The 18903-nt window shown below is 43.6% G+C and overlaps 1 protein-coding gene across 2 annotated transcripts in view; it reads left to right on the forward strand.

The window, feature by feature from the left end:
• Positions 1-18903, forward strand: part of Tpk1 (thiamin pyrophosphokinase 1) — a 263282-nt gene that overhangs the window by 198501 nt on the left and 45878 nt on the right. For both annotated transcript variants that reach the window (XM_051174710.1, XM_051174711.1), the window contains one exon: positions 2586-2697. In XM_051174710.1, coding sequence (XP_051030667.1) covers positions 2586-2697 — 112 coding nt within the window. The remainder of the gene's footprint in view (positions 1-2585; positions 2698-18903) is intronic.

The following is an 18903-nucleotide window of genomic DNA, read 5'->3' on the forward strand; positions in this document are numbered from 1 at the left end:
TATATGTTGGGAGCTGAAGGATCTTCCCTCGGGGAGTTAACTTCCACCGCTTGAAAAACTGTCTTCTTCCATTCATCGTTCTTCACCAGTTTTCCAGAACACCAGAAGTGTATTTATCTGGCTTCTACCAAAACATAAAGCAGTTCAGAAACAAGGAAGAAGAGTCATTAAAAGCGAGGGTGAACATAAACACATTGAAAATAAGGCCCACCCTTAATGTGGGAACCCCACCTTGACAAGCCGTGGGAAGCCACCCTCATTGTCCGAAATGCTAGGGGGCTCAAAGGTCAGGGCCTCCATGCAGACTCCAACCCTCTCTTCCAGCATCCTTGAGTCCTGTATCTACTACTGTGTGCTAGAAGGTCGCAACTTAACTGCGGTCCCGCTGACAGTGTGGCTTTACTCTCACGGGGCCCTGGAATTGCAGCCTCAAACAGGAAACTGAGCCAGGCTCTACCTTCGTGAAAGGCCATCAGATCACTTCCCTCCGAAGGCAAACGAATGTCTGCCACCCCTTCTGCTGACAGCTGCAATTATTATAAAATAAACATCTTCACCTCTTCCAGGATTTGTTAGAAATGCGCAGGGTGTGGTGGAGTGAGCTGTCCACTCTGTCCACACCTGTTGCACTGACCATGCCCATTGGGGGTGGAGACAGGTGCCTGGGGGAACTAGGTCTGAGGTAGGATCCCCAGCACTCTGGCTTGCTTGCTGGACTGAGAAAGAGAGTATCCGGAGGCATCCTTGGGACGGGAACCTGCTGGTGTTCATCTGTCTCTGTTGTAAGTTATTTCTCCCTGAATAGACATCTATTCAGCCTATCTGTTTTTCCACGATAGTGTGGCATTCAGGGTGTCCATTTGTATTGTACTTTGACTATATACATATCTTTATAGAGAATTATTTTGCTCTGGAGAATAGGAGGGAGGGAAAGACCAAGCATGTGGTAAACTAGCCAATCTTAATCACATTAACGGAAATGGTACAAACCAATAAAGACATCCCAGGCCTTGCAGAAAGTTAAAGGCCTTTGGAGGTAAAGCCAGAACCAGATGTAATGGCCGTTGAGATGTGACTCCTGTTCCTTTTGGGCGGCTCTGCTCACCTAGTTTCAGACCTGCCCTCAGTCCTGATGAGGGGAGATCTGAAGGGTTGCTCTAAGGCATTTTGGAAACTTAACACTTTCTTTCGTGTAGGGTTATGGTTGAGAGCATTAAGCAGATTGTATACAATCCCCACCCCGTGCACACCCCTGTACTGCCTGCAGTGTGCTGCTAACCCCGCCTTCACGCGGTTCCTTTTTAACAACCGAGGAACTAGTGTTGACTCATTCCTGTCCCCTCAAGTGTTTATGTAGAGACTTGTCTCTGATGCGTGCATGGAAGTCCAGAAATGAGCAAACCGTGTTCGTATACAACCCAGGGCCACTTGCCCAGAGGCAGTACCACCCACACAGTAGGCTGAGCCCTCCCACTGGATCAATGATCCAGAGGTTCCTTCGCGTGCATCTCATCCTGCAGACTCATTTCTGCCACACAGGCGAGTTATCTGCAGCACAATCAACCCGCGCTTCTGATTACCTGCTATCTCCTTGCACGGCTGCTCATCTTTTCTCTCCACAGGAAGACACCCAGTTCAAAGTGTATTGCCCTTTAAAATAATGTTTGATTATATTTAGGCCTTTTCTGATTGAATATTGAAATAAAACGCCACCGCTCACCCCCCCCCTCGTTGTTTTAGTGCTTTCTGTGGCTGTGATAAAACACTAACCTAAACCAGCTTGGGGCAGAAGGGCTTATTTGGCTTACAGTTTACAGACTTCATTGAAGGGAAGCTGAAGGCAGGAACTGAAACGGGCCACGGGGGGATGCTGCTTGCTGGCTTGTGCTCCAGGAATTACTTGCTCATCGTGCATTCTTATTGAGCCCAGGACCACTTGCCCAGGGGTGACACTACCCACGGTGGGGTGAGCCCTCCCACGTAATTACTAATCAAGAAGATTCCCCCAGATACACACCCACAGCCCAATCAGTCGGATGGACATGGTTCCTCTGTTGAGGTTCCCTCCAGTGACTCCAGTTTGTCTCAGGTTGACACAAACTCACCAGCCCACCTCTGTGTCCATGTGAGGATCCCAGTGATGGCCACCGGAGAACAGGCAACCCCTTACAGTGCTTACATTGAACTTTGAATGTCAGAAACCTGACTCTCGCGGATAAGTAAAGATACTACTTAGGAAGCGATCCTGCATATACAGTCAGTCAAATGTTTGTTTGCTTTTGAGCCTGGAACTCAAGTGTCACGAAAGGCTTCATCTTCAGCAGGTGCAATGGATAGCATCTTTACAATGGACAGGCGTAAGGAATGCTACTCTATCTGTGTGGCTCGGCATGCATATATTTAACAGATTTGCTAACAACTGCGAAACTGATAGTTAAAGTAAGCTGGTACAGAAACGAACTTAGGACCTAATCAGCGTTAGTGAGTTCTCAGGCGTAAAATACGTGCTAAGTTGATTTGTGTTTGGCATTGTGGTAGCCAGCTGCTGGCAAGCCCCCTTCTTCATGCTTGCTCTTCTCCTTCAGGGAAAGCACAGGCTCCGTGTAGACACTGGAATGGAGGGCAGCTGGTGTGGCCTAATTCCTGTCGGACAGCATTGCGAAAAGGTGACGACAACTGGCCTGAGATGGAACCTCAGTGAGTAGAACCCTTCTAGAAAGGGAGGGCTTCCTTTTTCCATTTGTGAGAGGGTGTTTGTTTTTAGCCAGACATGGCTTTGAAAACACAAGGCTCTGGGCCAGCCTCCTGTTCGCGGGCATCTGCCCCACAACTAGCCGGCTTCATCCTCAGGGCCTTCGATGCTCACGTAAGTAACCCAAGTATGAACTGACAGGCTGTTCCCACCGCCACCATCTGAGCCATTTATGCTTTTCATTTCCTGCTGTGTTGTGTTGCTTGGAGCCTTAGGAGGTGTACCCCTAATGTTGACTTGTTTTCTTGGCGGCTTATGATGAGCCAGCATCTCTTCCATGAGCTATACGGAACATTTGTATATCTCCTTGGAGGAAAGATATATCAACGTCCTTGCTCCTCTACTAGCCCAGATGTCCCCTTTGGCCTGGGAACGAGTCCTTTACAGGCTCTACTTATGAGTCCTTCGTCAGATATGTGGCTTACAGAGGTTTCCTTAGAATTCTCGGCTTGTATTTCCATTTCCTAAAACTTAACCCGCTTAATTAATTCCGATGAAGTCGGTTTTTTTCTCTTGTCTTTATGCCTCTCGGTGCCTCGTCTGCGACGTCCGGGAGCGTCACGTTATGTACAGGAACTATGCTTTACTTTTTAGGAGTAGCTAAAGTTCTGAACTTGCGAGTGCCCTTCATAGCCAAACCTCTGAGCTCTCACAGCTTAGCTTCTGTTATTAAATATTTAAATGCTTTCCAAAAATTATGAGCTAGTCAAAAACTTACTGACAGACTATGGGATCTGTTTATTCGATAAATGTGGATGCGTCCTTCAAAACAGAAAAGAAAAGAAAGAAAAAGTAAATGACAAAGAAAACCTGCCAGATGTGGCGTCTGTCAGCCATGATTAACCACAATCTATGTCAGGTTGTACGGGAAGTATGTACAACCATGCCATTCCCTTCTAACGTGTTTACCATTGGAATGGTTTGAAGATGAAAAGATTATTTTAAGTCCTTTCTATGAGCCAGTGGTGAAACAATTAGGGAAACTGGAACTTCTTTGAAACACATCCAGAGCTGTGGCAGTTTGAAAAGAGAGCAGGCCCCTCCCTGCACCTAAGCGTGCTGGCTTTGAAGCTGTTCAGCCAACACTGACACGAGCTCCCATTAGAAGTCTTTTGAAAACCTTGCAACCCAAATCAACTGTTTTAGTTCCTATATTTCTCACTACGTATAGGGATCTGAAAGTAGACAGCAGTAAGCTCTCTGCTAGATCTAGGGGTGACCACATTTCCCATGGCTGGCGCCAGGGAGGGATAAAACGCCAAGCCAAAAGACAGACGGGCGAAAGGTTCTGTAGCCCAGCATCCTAGTCCCGATGTTAATGGGAATCACGGGTCCCAGTTCCCCTGAGCTCTTCAGAATACCTTTCATCCTCTGGTTCCCACAGCACCGCGTACACGCCAACTCTGAAGAACAGTGTTCTCTGAGAAGGGTGTAATGCAATATGCCGTTATTCGATTGCTCAGTTATAGGTTCCTTTGAGTTCTCAAATACTTGTTTTCTGCACATCTGTATGATAATAAATGAAAACCTGCTGGGTATGGTGGAGGGCACATCTGTGATCCCTAGCATTCAGGTGTCTGAGGCAGGATGGTTGCCACTAGCTCGGAGCCAGACTGGACTAACAGACTAGTGTCAGGCTGGATGTCCTGGTACTCTGGCTCTTCTACTCATAAAGCCCTACCTAACCATCACTCCTTGAGCACTACCCCTCTAAAGACCCAGCACACTGACCTCTGCCTCCTTGCAGCCTGCTCCTTTCTATACTCTCAATACTCTATTCCATCGTGTGTTGTGATCCACGTACCATCATAAATGTTTCCAATAAATGTTTCCCAAAACAACCTCGGTCTTCCCAAATCTCCCACCTACAAGGACAGTGGTTGTCAAACTTCCTAAAAAGGGTGTAGCTTCTTCTGATGGGGGAAGCAACTGCGAGGGTTGGAGGAAGGTAACCATAGTCATAGTAGGCTGTGTTTTCTGTAAATAAACAAACAAGTAAATAAATCCATTTTCAGTAAAAGAAAGAAAAAAATAAATAACAAATTGTAAGGAGTAAAGTTTTTCTGCCAGCCTGGCCGGTCTTGTCCTGCCGCCGCGCCAGCCCCAAATAACACACAGAGACTCTGTATTTGATATAATGTTGTTGGCCAGGTACTAGTTTCTTATTGGCTAGCTCTGTCTTAAGTATTAACCCATTTCTGTTAATCTAATATTCCCACGTGGTCTTACCGGAGAGCCGGCTGGCATCCTGCTCTCTCCAGACTCTCCATCTTGACTCCTTCTTACTACTTCCTCTTTCCTCCTTGTCTCCTAGTCCCGCCTATCTTGCTTTCCTATTGGCCAACAGTGCTTTATTCATTAACCAGTATGAGAAACATATTTACAGAATGACATCTCCCATCAACAAATGTTTGAAAAAGAAAAATGTAATGAAATTTTGCGTGTCAGAATGGGTTAAAGCTAGTAGATCAGATAACAGAGGAACTTCACTTGCCAAACCATATGCAGACATACCACTCCTCACCATGAAGACTTTGAGAAGTCTTCAAAATGGACAGAAACATCCTTTGAGTGTGCTGGAATATCTGGCCTTAAGAATATGTATGAAGATATCCTTCAGTGGGTGATGAAGCCTCATCTGGACAAGCTGGTTCTATAGACATTTAGCCTGTTCTCTTGATTTTGGTTATTTTGCAGTTCTGGGCACTTTGAGTTATAACTGCTGACCATGAAGTACTTGATTCCTATTCGTATAAGTCAGCAGCATCTCGTTCTGTATGAACAAGATGGGTTGCCATCGTGTGTAACTGGACTGTTTCCCATCTATTAGCAGATTCTTTTCATCAGCCCTGACCATGCATGCGTCTGTTGTTTAACTCTCCTTTGAACTGGTGGTTTTTATTTAATAGATTTTCTCATTAATAACAGGAATTAAACTCTTGACGTTCATCTTCATTTTCTTTATTTTACCCTTTAAAATTACTCAGTACCACAGTGTATTACCACTACCTACCTCTTAGGGTATTTAAAGTATCACAAGCTGTTACGGTATTTTATTAAAACACACACACACACACACTTTGTGCTGGGGCTGGAGAGATTGCTCAGTCGGTAAAGTGTCACACATACATGATGCCAGAACCTGCGTAAAAGGCCATGTGTGGTGCCTCCTGCTTCTAATCAACAGTGTGGGGGCGGTGAGGGTGGGCAGATCTTGGAGGTCTCTGGCCAGCCTTCCTAGCCTAAGTGAAAGCAGCTCCTGAGGAAAAAGGCCCGAGATCGCCCTCTGACTTCCAAACACAGGTGCACGTACTTACTCATGCCTGTCCAAATGCATGCAGACAAACGCACTCACACGCATCCTTATACCCACACATACTGACACCTGCACACATATGAACTACACGCATTTTGTAAAAGAATGTCATAAATACTTGCTCCCGTGTTGCTGTTTATAGGTTTTTGCCCTAATCTTTGGGTTTTGGATGTCCACCTTGTATTAATTTTTAGATATGATAATGAGGTGATAATTCAGAGACAGTATGTTGGTTCCTATAAGGAAATCAGCTGTGGTTCCCGTTTGTCTGGATTCTGTAAACCACATCGCAGAGGGTACCATCCCAACAGCGTCGAGCCTTCCAGTCTGTGAAGACAGGCTGCCTTTCATTCTTTCAAATCTTATCCCTTGTGTCTTCACTCTGATGACATCGCTGAGTTAGTTCCTCGGTCCTTTTGTTCCGGTACTTCCCAAGTATTGTTCTGTTTTCAAGCTGTTGTGACAGAATTATTGTGATTGTGTTTCATTCATGTGTATCAAATGTGCATTGATTGATTTCATGTTCCATAGCTATATTAGCCAGGGTTCTCTAGATTAACAGAACTTAATAGAATGAATGTATGAGATTTAGTAGAGTGGCTTATGGAAGGCCCAAGTATCTGCAGTTGCTCGGTCCAGGAAGCTGGATGTCTGCGCTGGTCTTCAGTGTGCTGGAATCCTGACTAAGTAGGCTCTACGCCAGTGAAGGAATCGTCTTGCTAGCAAGGGCAAGGGCAAGTAGGTAAAAAGCAAACTTCCTTCTTCCATGCCCTCTAAACAGGCTGCCAGCAGAAGGCATGTCTTCCCCTCAAAAGATCTGGATTAGAGTTGTGGCTTCCCAGCAAAGTAGAGCTGGATCTTCCCACTTCAGATGGATTAATTCAGCAAAATCCCTCACAGGTGTGCCCAGCATTTTGGGGTTTTAATTATTCCAGATGTAGTCAAGTTGGCAACCAAAATAGCCATGCCAATGCCTTGCTGAACAGTTTTTCTGTTTTGTTTTACTAACTTGGAGGCTGTTCCCGTGGGAGAGGCTGGTGCTTCCTCCTCAGTGTAGGCAGCAATCTGAGGGTGATTGTGTGGAAAAGCACAAGACTACCTTGTTTAATCTGATAGGCGTGTGTTGTTAGACTCTCTCAGACTGCTTCGTACACCCCATGAGCACCAGGAAGCTGCCTGGTTCATGCTGCCATGTTCATGCCAATGTCACGTTATCCCTGCCACCCCCACATGCGAAAGCGTACTTGAACCATGATGCAGGTTCGGATTCTCTTATCAAGTGTGCAGACTTTGTCTGCCAGGTGCTGTAGATAATAAACTTTTCACTTTTGACGAGTTCTAGAAGGGATATACTCATGTAAATGGACACTCTCGTATACCTTGTACACTGATTTTATTTGTCAAAAAATGAATAAATAGAATTGATTTTTACAAATGTCTTAGTTACTAAACTCTGAATCATTCTGAAAGGCTTTCAAATACTGCATTTGTAAGCAAATTATCCTTTCAAACATGTAAGACTAGTGACATGTGCAGCATTACAGATAGTACTGCGTATGCACACACATGTACACGCACACACACATTTCCCTGACGTGATTTCAGTGCTGACTTCTGTGTTTTAGAATTTGAACCAGACATGAATGATTTTTCTTCGTTAGGACCTTACCCTTTTGTGATTCCGCTGAGAACACAAAGAGCCAACAATAATTTACTGTATGTCATAGCAGCCCTGTTTTATTTTTAGAAAACACCCAACAATCTGAAAACATACATTTGCGGCGGTTGATTCTGGCCATTTAAATATGAAAATAATTATCAGGCATTTGTAGAGAATATGACAAATGGGCATGTATGTGGATGCCAGGTTTTCATTGACCTGTGTTCAGGAACACTGTTATAACTCAAGTTCACCTCCCAACTCGTCTAACTGAGTTGATTTCCCAGTATTTATGTGGGCAGCATGACTGATGAGTATGACTTCCGTGGAAGCTCAAGAGTCCCTTTCTGTTTTCCCTCCTCCACATTTCATTTTTGCACTGACTCAGATGTGGGCCCTGTGCACTCAGCCATCCAGTTAATATATCCAGACAAGAAAGCAATAACTTCAGTGATTACATGAATTGTAGAGAAAGAATCAAGGAGCGTTGTGAATAAACTTTTACTGTGGGAACAGCACACCGGGTATAATTTTCTTCTGGGCTCAAATAATAACACTTTATATTCTGAATAGCTCTTTCACATACCCTGGCCTGTCCTTTCTCTAAACTCAATCACATAACTCAAGCTTCACATCATTATCCTCATTTATAGGTGAAAAATTAAGGTGCACAGTACCGAATGGACCAAGTTCATATTTTTCAAACTTAGCCCTTTGTGTACGTGGATGAGTTAATCGCTGGTCGTTAACTTATGTATTTCTTCAAGTTTTGTACATTATAAAAGAGGCCATATCAAAGTCCTTTCTCAAGATGAATTTTCCCCTAAATTAGGCAGACCCAAAGCAAAGAAGGTAGAGAGCAAACACTTCTGCAATTAAAATCGTGTAGGCATCGCCTAGGACATTCATCCCAAGAGCTGAACTACTAACACGTAGGCCAGCATTATGTGGATTGCACCCTAATTTACAAGTGACTCAACTTCACCATGACAGCTCCTTTCGGGAATGATTATAAACCAAATGTTGTCACTGATCAGGCTTCTCAGGGAAATTGTAGCAGGAATTCAAGGGGAGGAAAGATGCATTCAGCATTCATGAAGGGAATTCACCTATTCAAAGAGAGGTTTGTAGCTAGGGTGGTTTGGCTGCAGGTGGCTCTCAGCACGGAGCTGCTACTATGTTCCCTATGTTATTGGGAGGTCAGATTGCCACAAAAGGGTGGTGTGGGCCTGAGAACGTTTGAGCAACACTGGGCATATATTTTTGGTTTGGAGCCATCTCTCCTGCCCTTTTATAATGTACCTACCTATTTGGTTTTTTTTTTTTTTTTTTCATTTTTGCATTGGTATTTTGCCTGCACATATGTCTGTGTGAGGGTGTTAGAGACAGTTGTGAGCTGCCATGTAGGTACTGGGAATTAAACCCAAGTCCTCTGGAAGAGCAGTCTGTACTCTTACCACTGAGCCATCGCTCTGTCTAACACTAGGCTTAAATAAATAGAAATGGAGCTCAAAGTGGAGAGTGTTAGCCCTGCAAGCTTAAAAAAAAAGCACCTTTATCTGAGACAGGGAGACAGTATTGACGATTGCACCTGCATACATGCAATCAAAGTTTATTGTGAAGTAAATATTTTTATAATCACAAAATGTATTTTCCTGTATTTCAAACAGTAATCAAGGTAAAGATTACACACAGAGCAGATGAATTCCTAAGCTAGTGGAATACAGCATAGAGTTGCACAGAACTCTCTTCCCTCTCCAAACAAGAAATTCTAATTAAACCAACTAAAGGAAGCAAGACCTCTGACTTTGAGATTTTAAAGCAGGCAAGATGACAGTTTTTCCAAACCTGCCCACAAAATACATATCTGGAGATCATTGTTTAAAATAACTTGCTGTCTCTGTTATTCCTACCTTGAGTCTTCCTCAAAATGTGATAGACAGCGGGAATTACATAGCTGCTTACTTCAGTCACCGGTATGAAGAGAAGGACATCACTCGCAGAACCAGCCAGTGACTCCTAAGGCTGCCTTCATTTTGGCAGCTGGTAAGCCCACAGAGAAAGGATACACCCAGATACTAAAGGCCAAGAACTTGATTTTTCTAAGGGAGTATCCCTCTCCCCAGTGTCCTGTGTGGTAGCCGTGAAAAGTTGCAGAGAAGCCGAGACACGGTAAGAGTTGGGAACCCCTGTGTGAGAGCTGTTGGGACCCTGTATGGTTCTTTCTATGAAAGTTGTTTGCGATTTCTTTCACTGAGTGATGATGAGATTGAACACTGTAGACCACAACGCCCTGATTATCCTTGCCATCCGATTTCATCTTGAAATAACAGCTTGTCTCTCTGAGCCATCTCCAATGTGTTTGCTTTTCCTATATGCATGTGTCTTAAGGCATATTCTCATAAAAAAATTATCAGAGCAAGAAGGATTTCTGATGTTTGGTTTATATTTTTGATTATTTACTTTGTATGTGTGTGAGTGGCCATGTCATAAACGTGAAAGATCAAGGACAACATTGTAGAATCTCTCTGGCCCTCCACTCTGGAGGGAACTGAGATCCACCAGGCACCGTTAGGTGCTAAGCCATCTCACTGTCTTTCTGGTGGTTGCTTTTTTTGTTTGTTTGTTTGGTTGGTTGGTTGGTTGGTTGGGGGTTTTGTTTGTTTGCTTGTGTTTGTTTTTCGAGACAGGGTTTCTCTGTGTAGCTTTGGAGCCTGTCCTGTAACTAGCTCTTGTAGACCATGCTGGTCTCCAACTCAAAGAGCTCTGCCTGCCTCTGCCTCCAGAGTGCTGGGATTAAAGGTGGTGGTGTTGCTTTTTTACCAGATGAAATTGATAAGTGATTTTACTTACCTATTTAGAAAATTACTAACTCAGATTGGAGATGGTGATGCATGCCTTAAATCCCAGCACTCAGGAGGTGGGGGGGGGGGGCAGGTGGATCTCTGAGTTCAAGAGCAGCCTCATCTACAGAGAAAGTTCCAGGACAGGCTCCAAAGCTACAAAGAGAAACCCTGTCTCAAAAAAGAAAGGAAGGAAGTAAGGAAAGAAGGAAGAAAGGAAGGAAGGGAAAATTACTAACTTGCAGAAGACAAACGATGTGCCTTCCTCAAAGAGAAATGAGTTGTGGGCAATTTTAATTTGGCATACAATGAGGAAAGGTAAGAAATGAGACCTGTCTAGGCTCCACTGGTTTGTGCCTTACCAAAGGCAGGTTCTCTATGAGGACAAAGTTAGTTTAGTTGCATGCATCACATGGTATATGCTCATTACGGTGGGAACTAAATACATAAAACTCAGCTCCATGGATAGAATCAGTATATGGCAGGAGGGAGAACTGGCTTTTTGCTTGTAGGCTGCAGAGAATAAAGACTGAGTTGGCCCTACCTAGTACCCTCCTCCTCCTTATTTGATGCTGCTGTGAGTATCATGTGAATATAAATAGCCATCACCTTCTTCACCATCACTGCTGTGTGAAATGAGTGAGTGAGCTGAGTGTTTCAAAACCCTCTTCATCCCCTGCATTATTCTTAACTGGTATAAATGTACTGTTGCGTTCTGTCCTCCCAGGAGCCCGTTAAAGCATTTGATATGCAGCATTACATGTTGCCGTCACCCCCACACACACCACATAACTCCATCCCTGGTATTGCTGGAATATGCTTTCCCTTTAACAGCCCCACTGGTTTCAAAGGCCATTTAAAATTAAACCATTTACAAATGATGGTGTTCCTTATCAAGCGAAGCATTTTCTTTCCTTTGAATTCTTAGTCCATGCCACTTTTCAGAACTTATGACAGTTAGTGTCATCCTCCACACATGCTTCCTGTTCCTTTACTAGAGTGTACTTTCCTTTGACCGGTCCGCCTATATTGGTCCATCTACATTGATGTCATGCCTAACTCAGGTAATCAACAACAGTTTTAAATGAGCGAGGGCATTTTACCTACACGAATTCTGCAGTGAGACAGAGTCAGTGTTACTTTGGCAAAAAGTAATGAAGCAGGAGTCCATTATCAAAACCACAAAAGCAATTAGGATAATGAGGGATGGGTTGGACTCTAAGTGTGGAAACGCTTACATATCCTGCCAGGAGCTGGTACATTTTAAGTGATATGACTAGAACATGAGATGTACTTATACATGTGAGCGTGCGCATGTGTGTATGCATGTGTTTGGGTGTATGTGTGAGAGCATGCATTACTAGTCAAAGCATGAGTCAAAATGTCTAAAATGTTTTGTTAAACTCTACTTTCAGATGTTGAAAATAATACCAAATACACACGCATTTGAGGACAAGTATCATCATATAAATCGAGGACAATGAAATCAATTTTCTCACTAGTAAACCTCTAATACCTGAAACCTCTAATATTTGTCCGGTAAAGACATAGACAACAGAAACCCTCAACATAGTCAGTTTCCTGTGGGGCATTAATGATGAGGAAATATTGGCACATCTTTGCGAGTAAGGAAGCCCTTTCTCAGCTCTTGATGAGCTTGGCTCACAGGGCTGTCATGCTAGAGAACTCAGTCACCAAAACTGCCCTGAGCCAGCAGCTTTCCGGTTCTTGCCTCTTGAAATTTGCAGGAAGAAAGTCATAGAACACCCTAACCCTAACCACAGGGAAAGGCCAGTCATAGTCCCATGGGGCAGGTTGGGGCTTGTCCTGAGGTGAATGGGAAGCGTGGAGCTGCTAGACTAGAGTTTTTATGGCACAGTGAAGGCTCAGCTGGCCAGACAATTGCACCCAGCCAGGAGATACCCTGCTGCCTACTCTGCGATCCACTCAGGTTCTCACGAGCAGCCTTTAGGCAGAGGTGCTTGTCTGGAATAAGAGGTCACTGGGACAGGAGCCAGAGCTGAGAACGGCTGGTTGGGGGTCCCGGCCCTCGCTGGCCTGTTTTTATTCCCCGTTCTCATTAACTGCATTGTGTCCACACTGGTTTGTATTCCTTGCCATCCCTTTGTTTACATTGTCCACTTGGCAAGGCTGGCTGTACCTTGTTTTACAGACCTTTCTGTTTCACTCCCAGCCCTGCTTAACCAAACCCTTAGTGCCTGATGCCTAACTCGCCTTGACTAACAGTGGGGGCTCATCAAAGTTGCCCTCGCCAATGAGGGCAGGAAGAGGCAGAGTTCATCCAGGTGGAGATGCCACCAAAGCATCATGGGGGCGGGGTGGGGTGGGGCCTTAGGGCAAACCCAGACAGGTTGCAGACAGGGAGTCCCTGGGGTAGAACCAGTGTCTCAAGGGGATCTGAAATGATATTCCTCGGGGAGCTGGCACCGTCAGTGTCTTAAAAAGAACCCTGTTCGTCGAGGTAACACAATTCTATATATACAAAAGTGTCTTCTTCCCCTAAATCCATGACTTCCACATTTCTACACAGTCCATTATCAGGAAATAGGGTCAGCACTTCAGTCCAAAAACAGGCATAGCCTTCATGCTCTTGAACACATTTTCTTCCAAGTCATGCGTAGTTCATGACCAGCACCTTGGAATGGGCAGTCCGAAAATCCACAAACTACGTTTTCTGAGTCCTATCTTCCCTCCTTCCTTCCTTCCTTCCTTCTTTCCTTTCTTCCTTCCTTTCTTTCTTCCTTCCTTCCTTCCTTTTGGCTTTTTGAATCTTAAAGTTTTCCCTCATTCCTCCAACCAGATATAAACTTCAGTTTCTGTGAATTTTCAAGTGCACCTTAAATCTCTTTAAGAGTCCTGTATGTATCTTTAAATTGTACTATTCTGTCTGGTTGCCTTTAGACCCCTTTCTCTAACTATGTGCCCAGTTTTGAAGGGAGAAGAGACTGGTTTAGATGTCATTAGTTGGTGGCATTGCTCCACTCCCCTTTGCCTGAAATTCTCACATCTCTGGAATTGAAATGATAGGACTTTGTAAAGGGTTCAGGGAGATGGTGTCTCTATTGTGCATGGTGCAGAGAATGGAGTGCATACTGTTACAATGATGACTGCTGTGGTTTCTCAAAATGTCATTCTATACCTAATCTAAGAGTGACCTAATCTAAATGGCTATCTATATCCTAATGTTGATGACACCCTTAAATGTTGACTGTCGACAGCCAATGAGTAAGCGTAGTACCAAGAAGTCTGCAGTGAATTCAGTCCTATGTCCTTAATTAAGAAAAGTTAACGGTGGAAAATAACTTCTGAGTCTTATACAAAGGAAATTGGATTTCCTGATGGGTAATTTAAAATACTTTGGGAGCATAAATACACCTGAAGCACTCAAGCTGTAAGTTGGTGACTCGGAGAACTACGGTGTACAGCCCTGAAATAAGCAACAGCAAATGGCCACTTAAGCTCTTAAGAGCGAATTGCAGAAATATAAATTAATTCTCTTAAATATTCATGAAGCTTCCGAGTAGGGAAGGTGCTAAAATGGAGCCAATGGTTTCTTTTGTTATGTGTGTTTGGAGGTATTAATAATACCCCTGTTAGTGCAGCGTACCTTTGGGTAGAACAAACCCAAGAATCCTTTAGCTTTTTTTACATTGTTTCTCAGGTAACTTACATTACAACCTGGGAAATTCTACTGAAAGAACACATTGACCTCATCGATTTGGAAATGTAGAGAGTAAGCTTATCATAGTTAGGATCCCAGGGGGACTGGAAAGTGGTTCTGATTACATTGTTAGATGAGAGCTTTGCAAAAGCTGACATAACTTTGGAGAAACTTCTTCCAAGTTAGAAACTTAGCAGCAATTTTCCCTAAAATATGATTTAGCCAAGTTCTCTCATGCAGTGCTGAACAGCAGTTTAAAATCTAAGATTCCATGTGCTCAGCATAGACTACAGGGTGTATTTAGAATATTTATCAGAATTATTACTCAATTATTCCCAGCCTTCATCAGATCTTTTCATTTTCGTTATGGGAACCACAGACACTAAAAATCTTGGTATTTTATGCCCCTGCATACTTAAAAGCAAATTTTATGGCTATATAATTGAATAAATAAAGGGAAAGGAGCCAAGGGGAGGAGGCGGAGATGCCAGACACAGAAGCAGATTATCAACAAAAGACCAATATGACTCCAAGCTGTGTTCTGTTCACGCGCTCAGAGGAGAGCAATTCAAGGGAATGGCTGCTATGCTGTGCACACTGATTCTTGGGGTCAGTTTCCTTCGTGGCATCATTTCATTTTGATGCCAACGCAGTGAGGGGGGAGCTTGGCAGCAGAGCAAGGACTTGAATTAAGGAGACCTCCACTGTAGGCAGATGAGCCTTAGGAAAGAAATCGGCAACCCTGCCTGAGGACAAAAATAGCCAAAACGATTGCCAAAGCCACCAAATGAGGAGAGCAAGGATATAAACTTGATTTTTTTTTTGAACATGGAAAAATTATTAAATCTATTTTTTATCTGTCGCGATGCTGTTGTCTCTGGTAGTTTGAATGTAATCCCACCCCCATAATCTCATAGGGAATGACACTATTAGGAGGTATGGCTTTGTTGGAACGGATATGGCCGGGGAGTAAGTGTGTCTCTGTGGGGAGGGGCTTTGAGGTTTCCTGTGCTCAGTATAACGCCCAGTGTCACCGTTAACTTCCTGTTGCCTTCTGATGTAGCTTGCACGCTGCCCCACCATGATGATAATGGACTGAAACTCTGAAACTGTAAGCGAGTGCCCACCAATTAAATGTTTTTCTTTGTAAGAGTTGCTGTGGTCGTGGTGACTCTTCACATCGATACAAACCCTAACTAAGACACTCTAAGTTTATATTATTGCCATGATAGCTAATTTGCCTTGATGCTGTGAAGAGGATCAGTTGGGCAAATTTTCCTATTGTATTTTAAAACATAACTACTGACATGAATACTCCCGTGAAGTTTAAATAGTGTGTAACCTCGTGTGTGTGTGTGTGTGTGTGTATTAAGTCTTTTTTTATAGTACCAGCCAGTTCACAAATAATGACATAGAGACTTACTACTAATTATTAAAGCTTAACTTTCAGTTCAACTAGCTCTTATAAACTCATTATAAGTTAACCCATATTTTTATTTATCTATGTTCTACCACATGGCTTTTATCTCTCTTCCATTCTGTGTGTCCAACTTGTTCCAAGTGTCTATAGTATCTCTGCACCTCAATTCATCTACTTTCTCTCTCTGCCTGGAAGTCTCAGCTACACCTCCTGCCTAGCTATTGGCTATTCAGCTCTTTATTAAATCAATCATGTCAATATATCTTCACACAGTGTACAAATATTCCACAAAGTAAGTGAGTGAGTGTGTGTGTGTCTGTAGTTGAATATTTCCTTTAATGTAGAAGACTCATTTGTAAGCTTTATAGCTTTTCCTTGGAGGGAACGATATAATTTCCTGGACACAAACAGCTACAGACATGATGTGCTTTGAGCAACTGTAAAGAGAAACAGAAGCCGATTCCCACCGGGGGGGGGGGGGCACCATTTGAAACAGTCTCTAGTATGTGTATGGATGACTCATGCAATAGAGGAGGTATTAAAGGACAACCGTGCTAGAATTATAGATGGGATCCACTCATGGAATCCTTTCTGTGTGATAAAAGTCAGGCTTGACTCTGTAAGCAGTGCAAACAACTTTTAAGCTGAAGGGACAGATCACCTTGGTGCCTTAACAAACGTGACTCTGGAATGATGGTAGGTGCTAGATAAGAGAAAGACGGAGTCCATAGTGTTTGAGTGGGCGATCTCAGTTCTGCATTTCTCTGAGAAAATACTCACTTTTCAGTGCTGTTGGTTATCTGAATAAAGTCTCGGAGGAAGCGATTCTCACTCGATATCAAAAAGGAATGATATCTATTTGGAACACATTTTAGAAGAATGTACTGGCTGTTTGTGTGTGTCAACTTGTCACAAACTAGAGTCATCAGAGAAAGGAGCCTCAGTTAGAAAATGCCTCCATGAGATCCAGCTGTAAGGCATTTTCTCAATTAGTGATCAAAGAGGGCCCAGCCCGTGGTGGGTGGTGCCATCCCTGGGTTCTATAAGAAGGTGGGCTGAGCAAGCCATGGGAAACAAGCCAGCAAGCATGGCCTCTGCATCAGCTCCTGCCTCCAGGTTCCTGTCCCGACTTCCTGCCATGATGAACAGCAACGCTGAAACATAAGCCAAGTACATCCTTTCTTTTCCAACTTGCTTTTTCATGGTGCTTCATTGTAACAATGGAAACTCTAAGATATAGATCATAGCTCAATTAGTTACACTTTTGTTTTTCTGTGTTTGTTTGTTTGTTTGTTTTTGTTTGGGGGTGGTTTTTTTATCTACCTGCCTCTGCCTCCCAAGTGCTGTGATTAAAGGTGTGTGCCACCACCACCCATAAATTAATTACTTTTTTAAAGAAAATCATTCTTTTTACTCCGGGCTTCGCTTTTAGCATCTACCTTCATCCTCACTGCCTATGTTTATATGCAAAGTATGTTTTCACCTTCGGTTATTATTTATGATAATGTTGGATCCAATACTCCACTGCCAACACAACATTACAAGTGTCTCTATTCCTTTCTGACCATTTAGTCCAGGCTGTCACCAAACTTCCAGAGATCCTCCCAACTCAGTCTCCAAAGTCCCAGGGTTGTAGGTATAAGTTATGCATTCAAACATTAATTTCTGTAATCTAATTCATCATGCTGTCGTGTTCAAACTTGATGACCTCGTTTAAGGCCAAGTGGTGTGTACTCACTCATACACGGATGTTAGGCATAGGGCAGAGGTTTACCAGACTAAAATCCACACCTCCAGAGAAGCTAGGAAATAAGGAGAACCCTAAGACAGACATACATGCTCCCCCCCCCCCGGGAAAGGGACAAGAACCCCTGAACAAATTTGGAGCATGGAGGAGGGGGAAGGGAGGGAGGAGAAAGAGGAGGGGGAGGAGAACATGAGGGATCAGGAAGATTGAGTGGGGAGATGAATAGAGGAGAACAAGAAAAGAGACACATCACTAGAGGGAGCCATTATGGGTTTAAAGAGAAATCTGGCACTAGAGTTGTACAGAGACCCACAAAGATGACCCCAAATAACAATCTAAGCAATAGTGGAGAGGCTACCTTAAATGCCCTTCCCTGATAATGAGAATGAAGACTGCCTTATATGCCATCCTAGAGCCTTCATCCAATAGTTGATGGAATCAGAAGCAGAACACAGCTAAGCATTGAGCTGAACTCCTGGAATCCAGTTGCAGAGAGGGAGGAGTGATGAGCAAAGGGGTCAAGACCAGGCTGGAGAAACCCAAGAGACTGCTGACCTGAACAAGGGGGAGTTCACAGACCCCAGTCTGACAGCTGGGGAACCATCATAGGACCAAACCAGGCCCCCTGAATGTGGGTGTCAGCTATGAGGACTGGGCAGTCTAAGGGGCCTCTGGCAGTGGAACCAGGATGTATCCCTAGTGCACAAACGAACTTCACGAGCCCATTCCCCACGGAGGGATACTCCCTCAGCCTAGACACAAATGGCATATTTTGATGATCTCTCGTGGAAGGCCTCACCCTCCCTGTGGAGTGGATGGGGCATGGGATGGGGGTGTCGGTGGAGGGCATGGGAGGGATGGGAGGGAGAGGGAACTGGAATTGAGATGTAAAATAAGATTGTTTCTAATTTAAATAAAATGTATAAAAAACATAAAATAAAATAAGCCCCATATTAAGAGAGAAAGAAGTGATGTGATTTAAAGTATTAATGTGTTCTTCACACATGAAGAACTACCCTGTTGTCTCAGCACCTGATTCCCTAATCTCTACATGCCACGGCACTTGGCGCTGTTGATGGGCGCAATACAGATGGAATTCAGATGCAGCGTCAGAAATGGGCAGGTTACTGTGTACTTATGGGGTTACCACCTAGAGCTGCTTCCTTAAAGAAGTGTATCTGTTATAACCAAAAAATCTGGATCTTCAAGAACTTCTGGGATGAAATATTGTCATAACCGTTGCTACATTTCTAGTGATTAATTTGCTTTCTTAATAACTCCGTGAAATGTTTCCCTAATCAATGCATATGAGCTGTCATCAAAAGTAGAATTCCTAATTCTGAGCCCAAACAGTTGGAGGCCAACCAAATCAGGACCTTTAATAAGGTTTATGAGGAAAAAAAACATCAGTCATTCATTCTCTCTTTGTACCTCTGAATACATTATTGAAAATTTTGAGCAAAGATTTTGTACTAAATATTAC

This window comes from Phodopus roborovskii, unplaced genomic scaffold (assembly GCF_943737965.1).
Source record: "Phodopus roborovskii unplaced genomic scaffold, PHOROB, whole genome shotgun sequence".
Classification (NCBI taxonomy): Eukaryota; Metazoa; Chordata; class Mammalia; order Rodentia; family Cricetidae; genus Phodopus; species Phodopus roborovskii.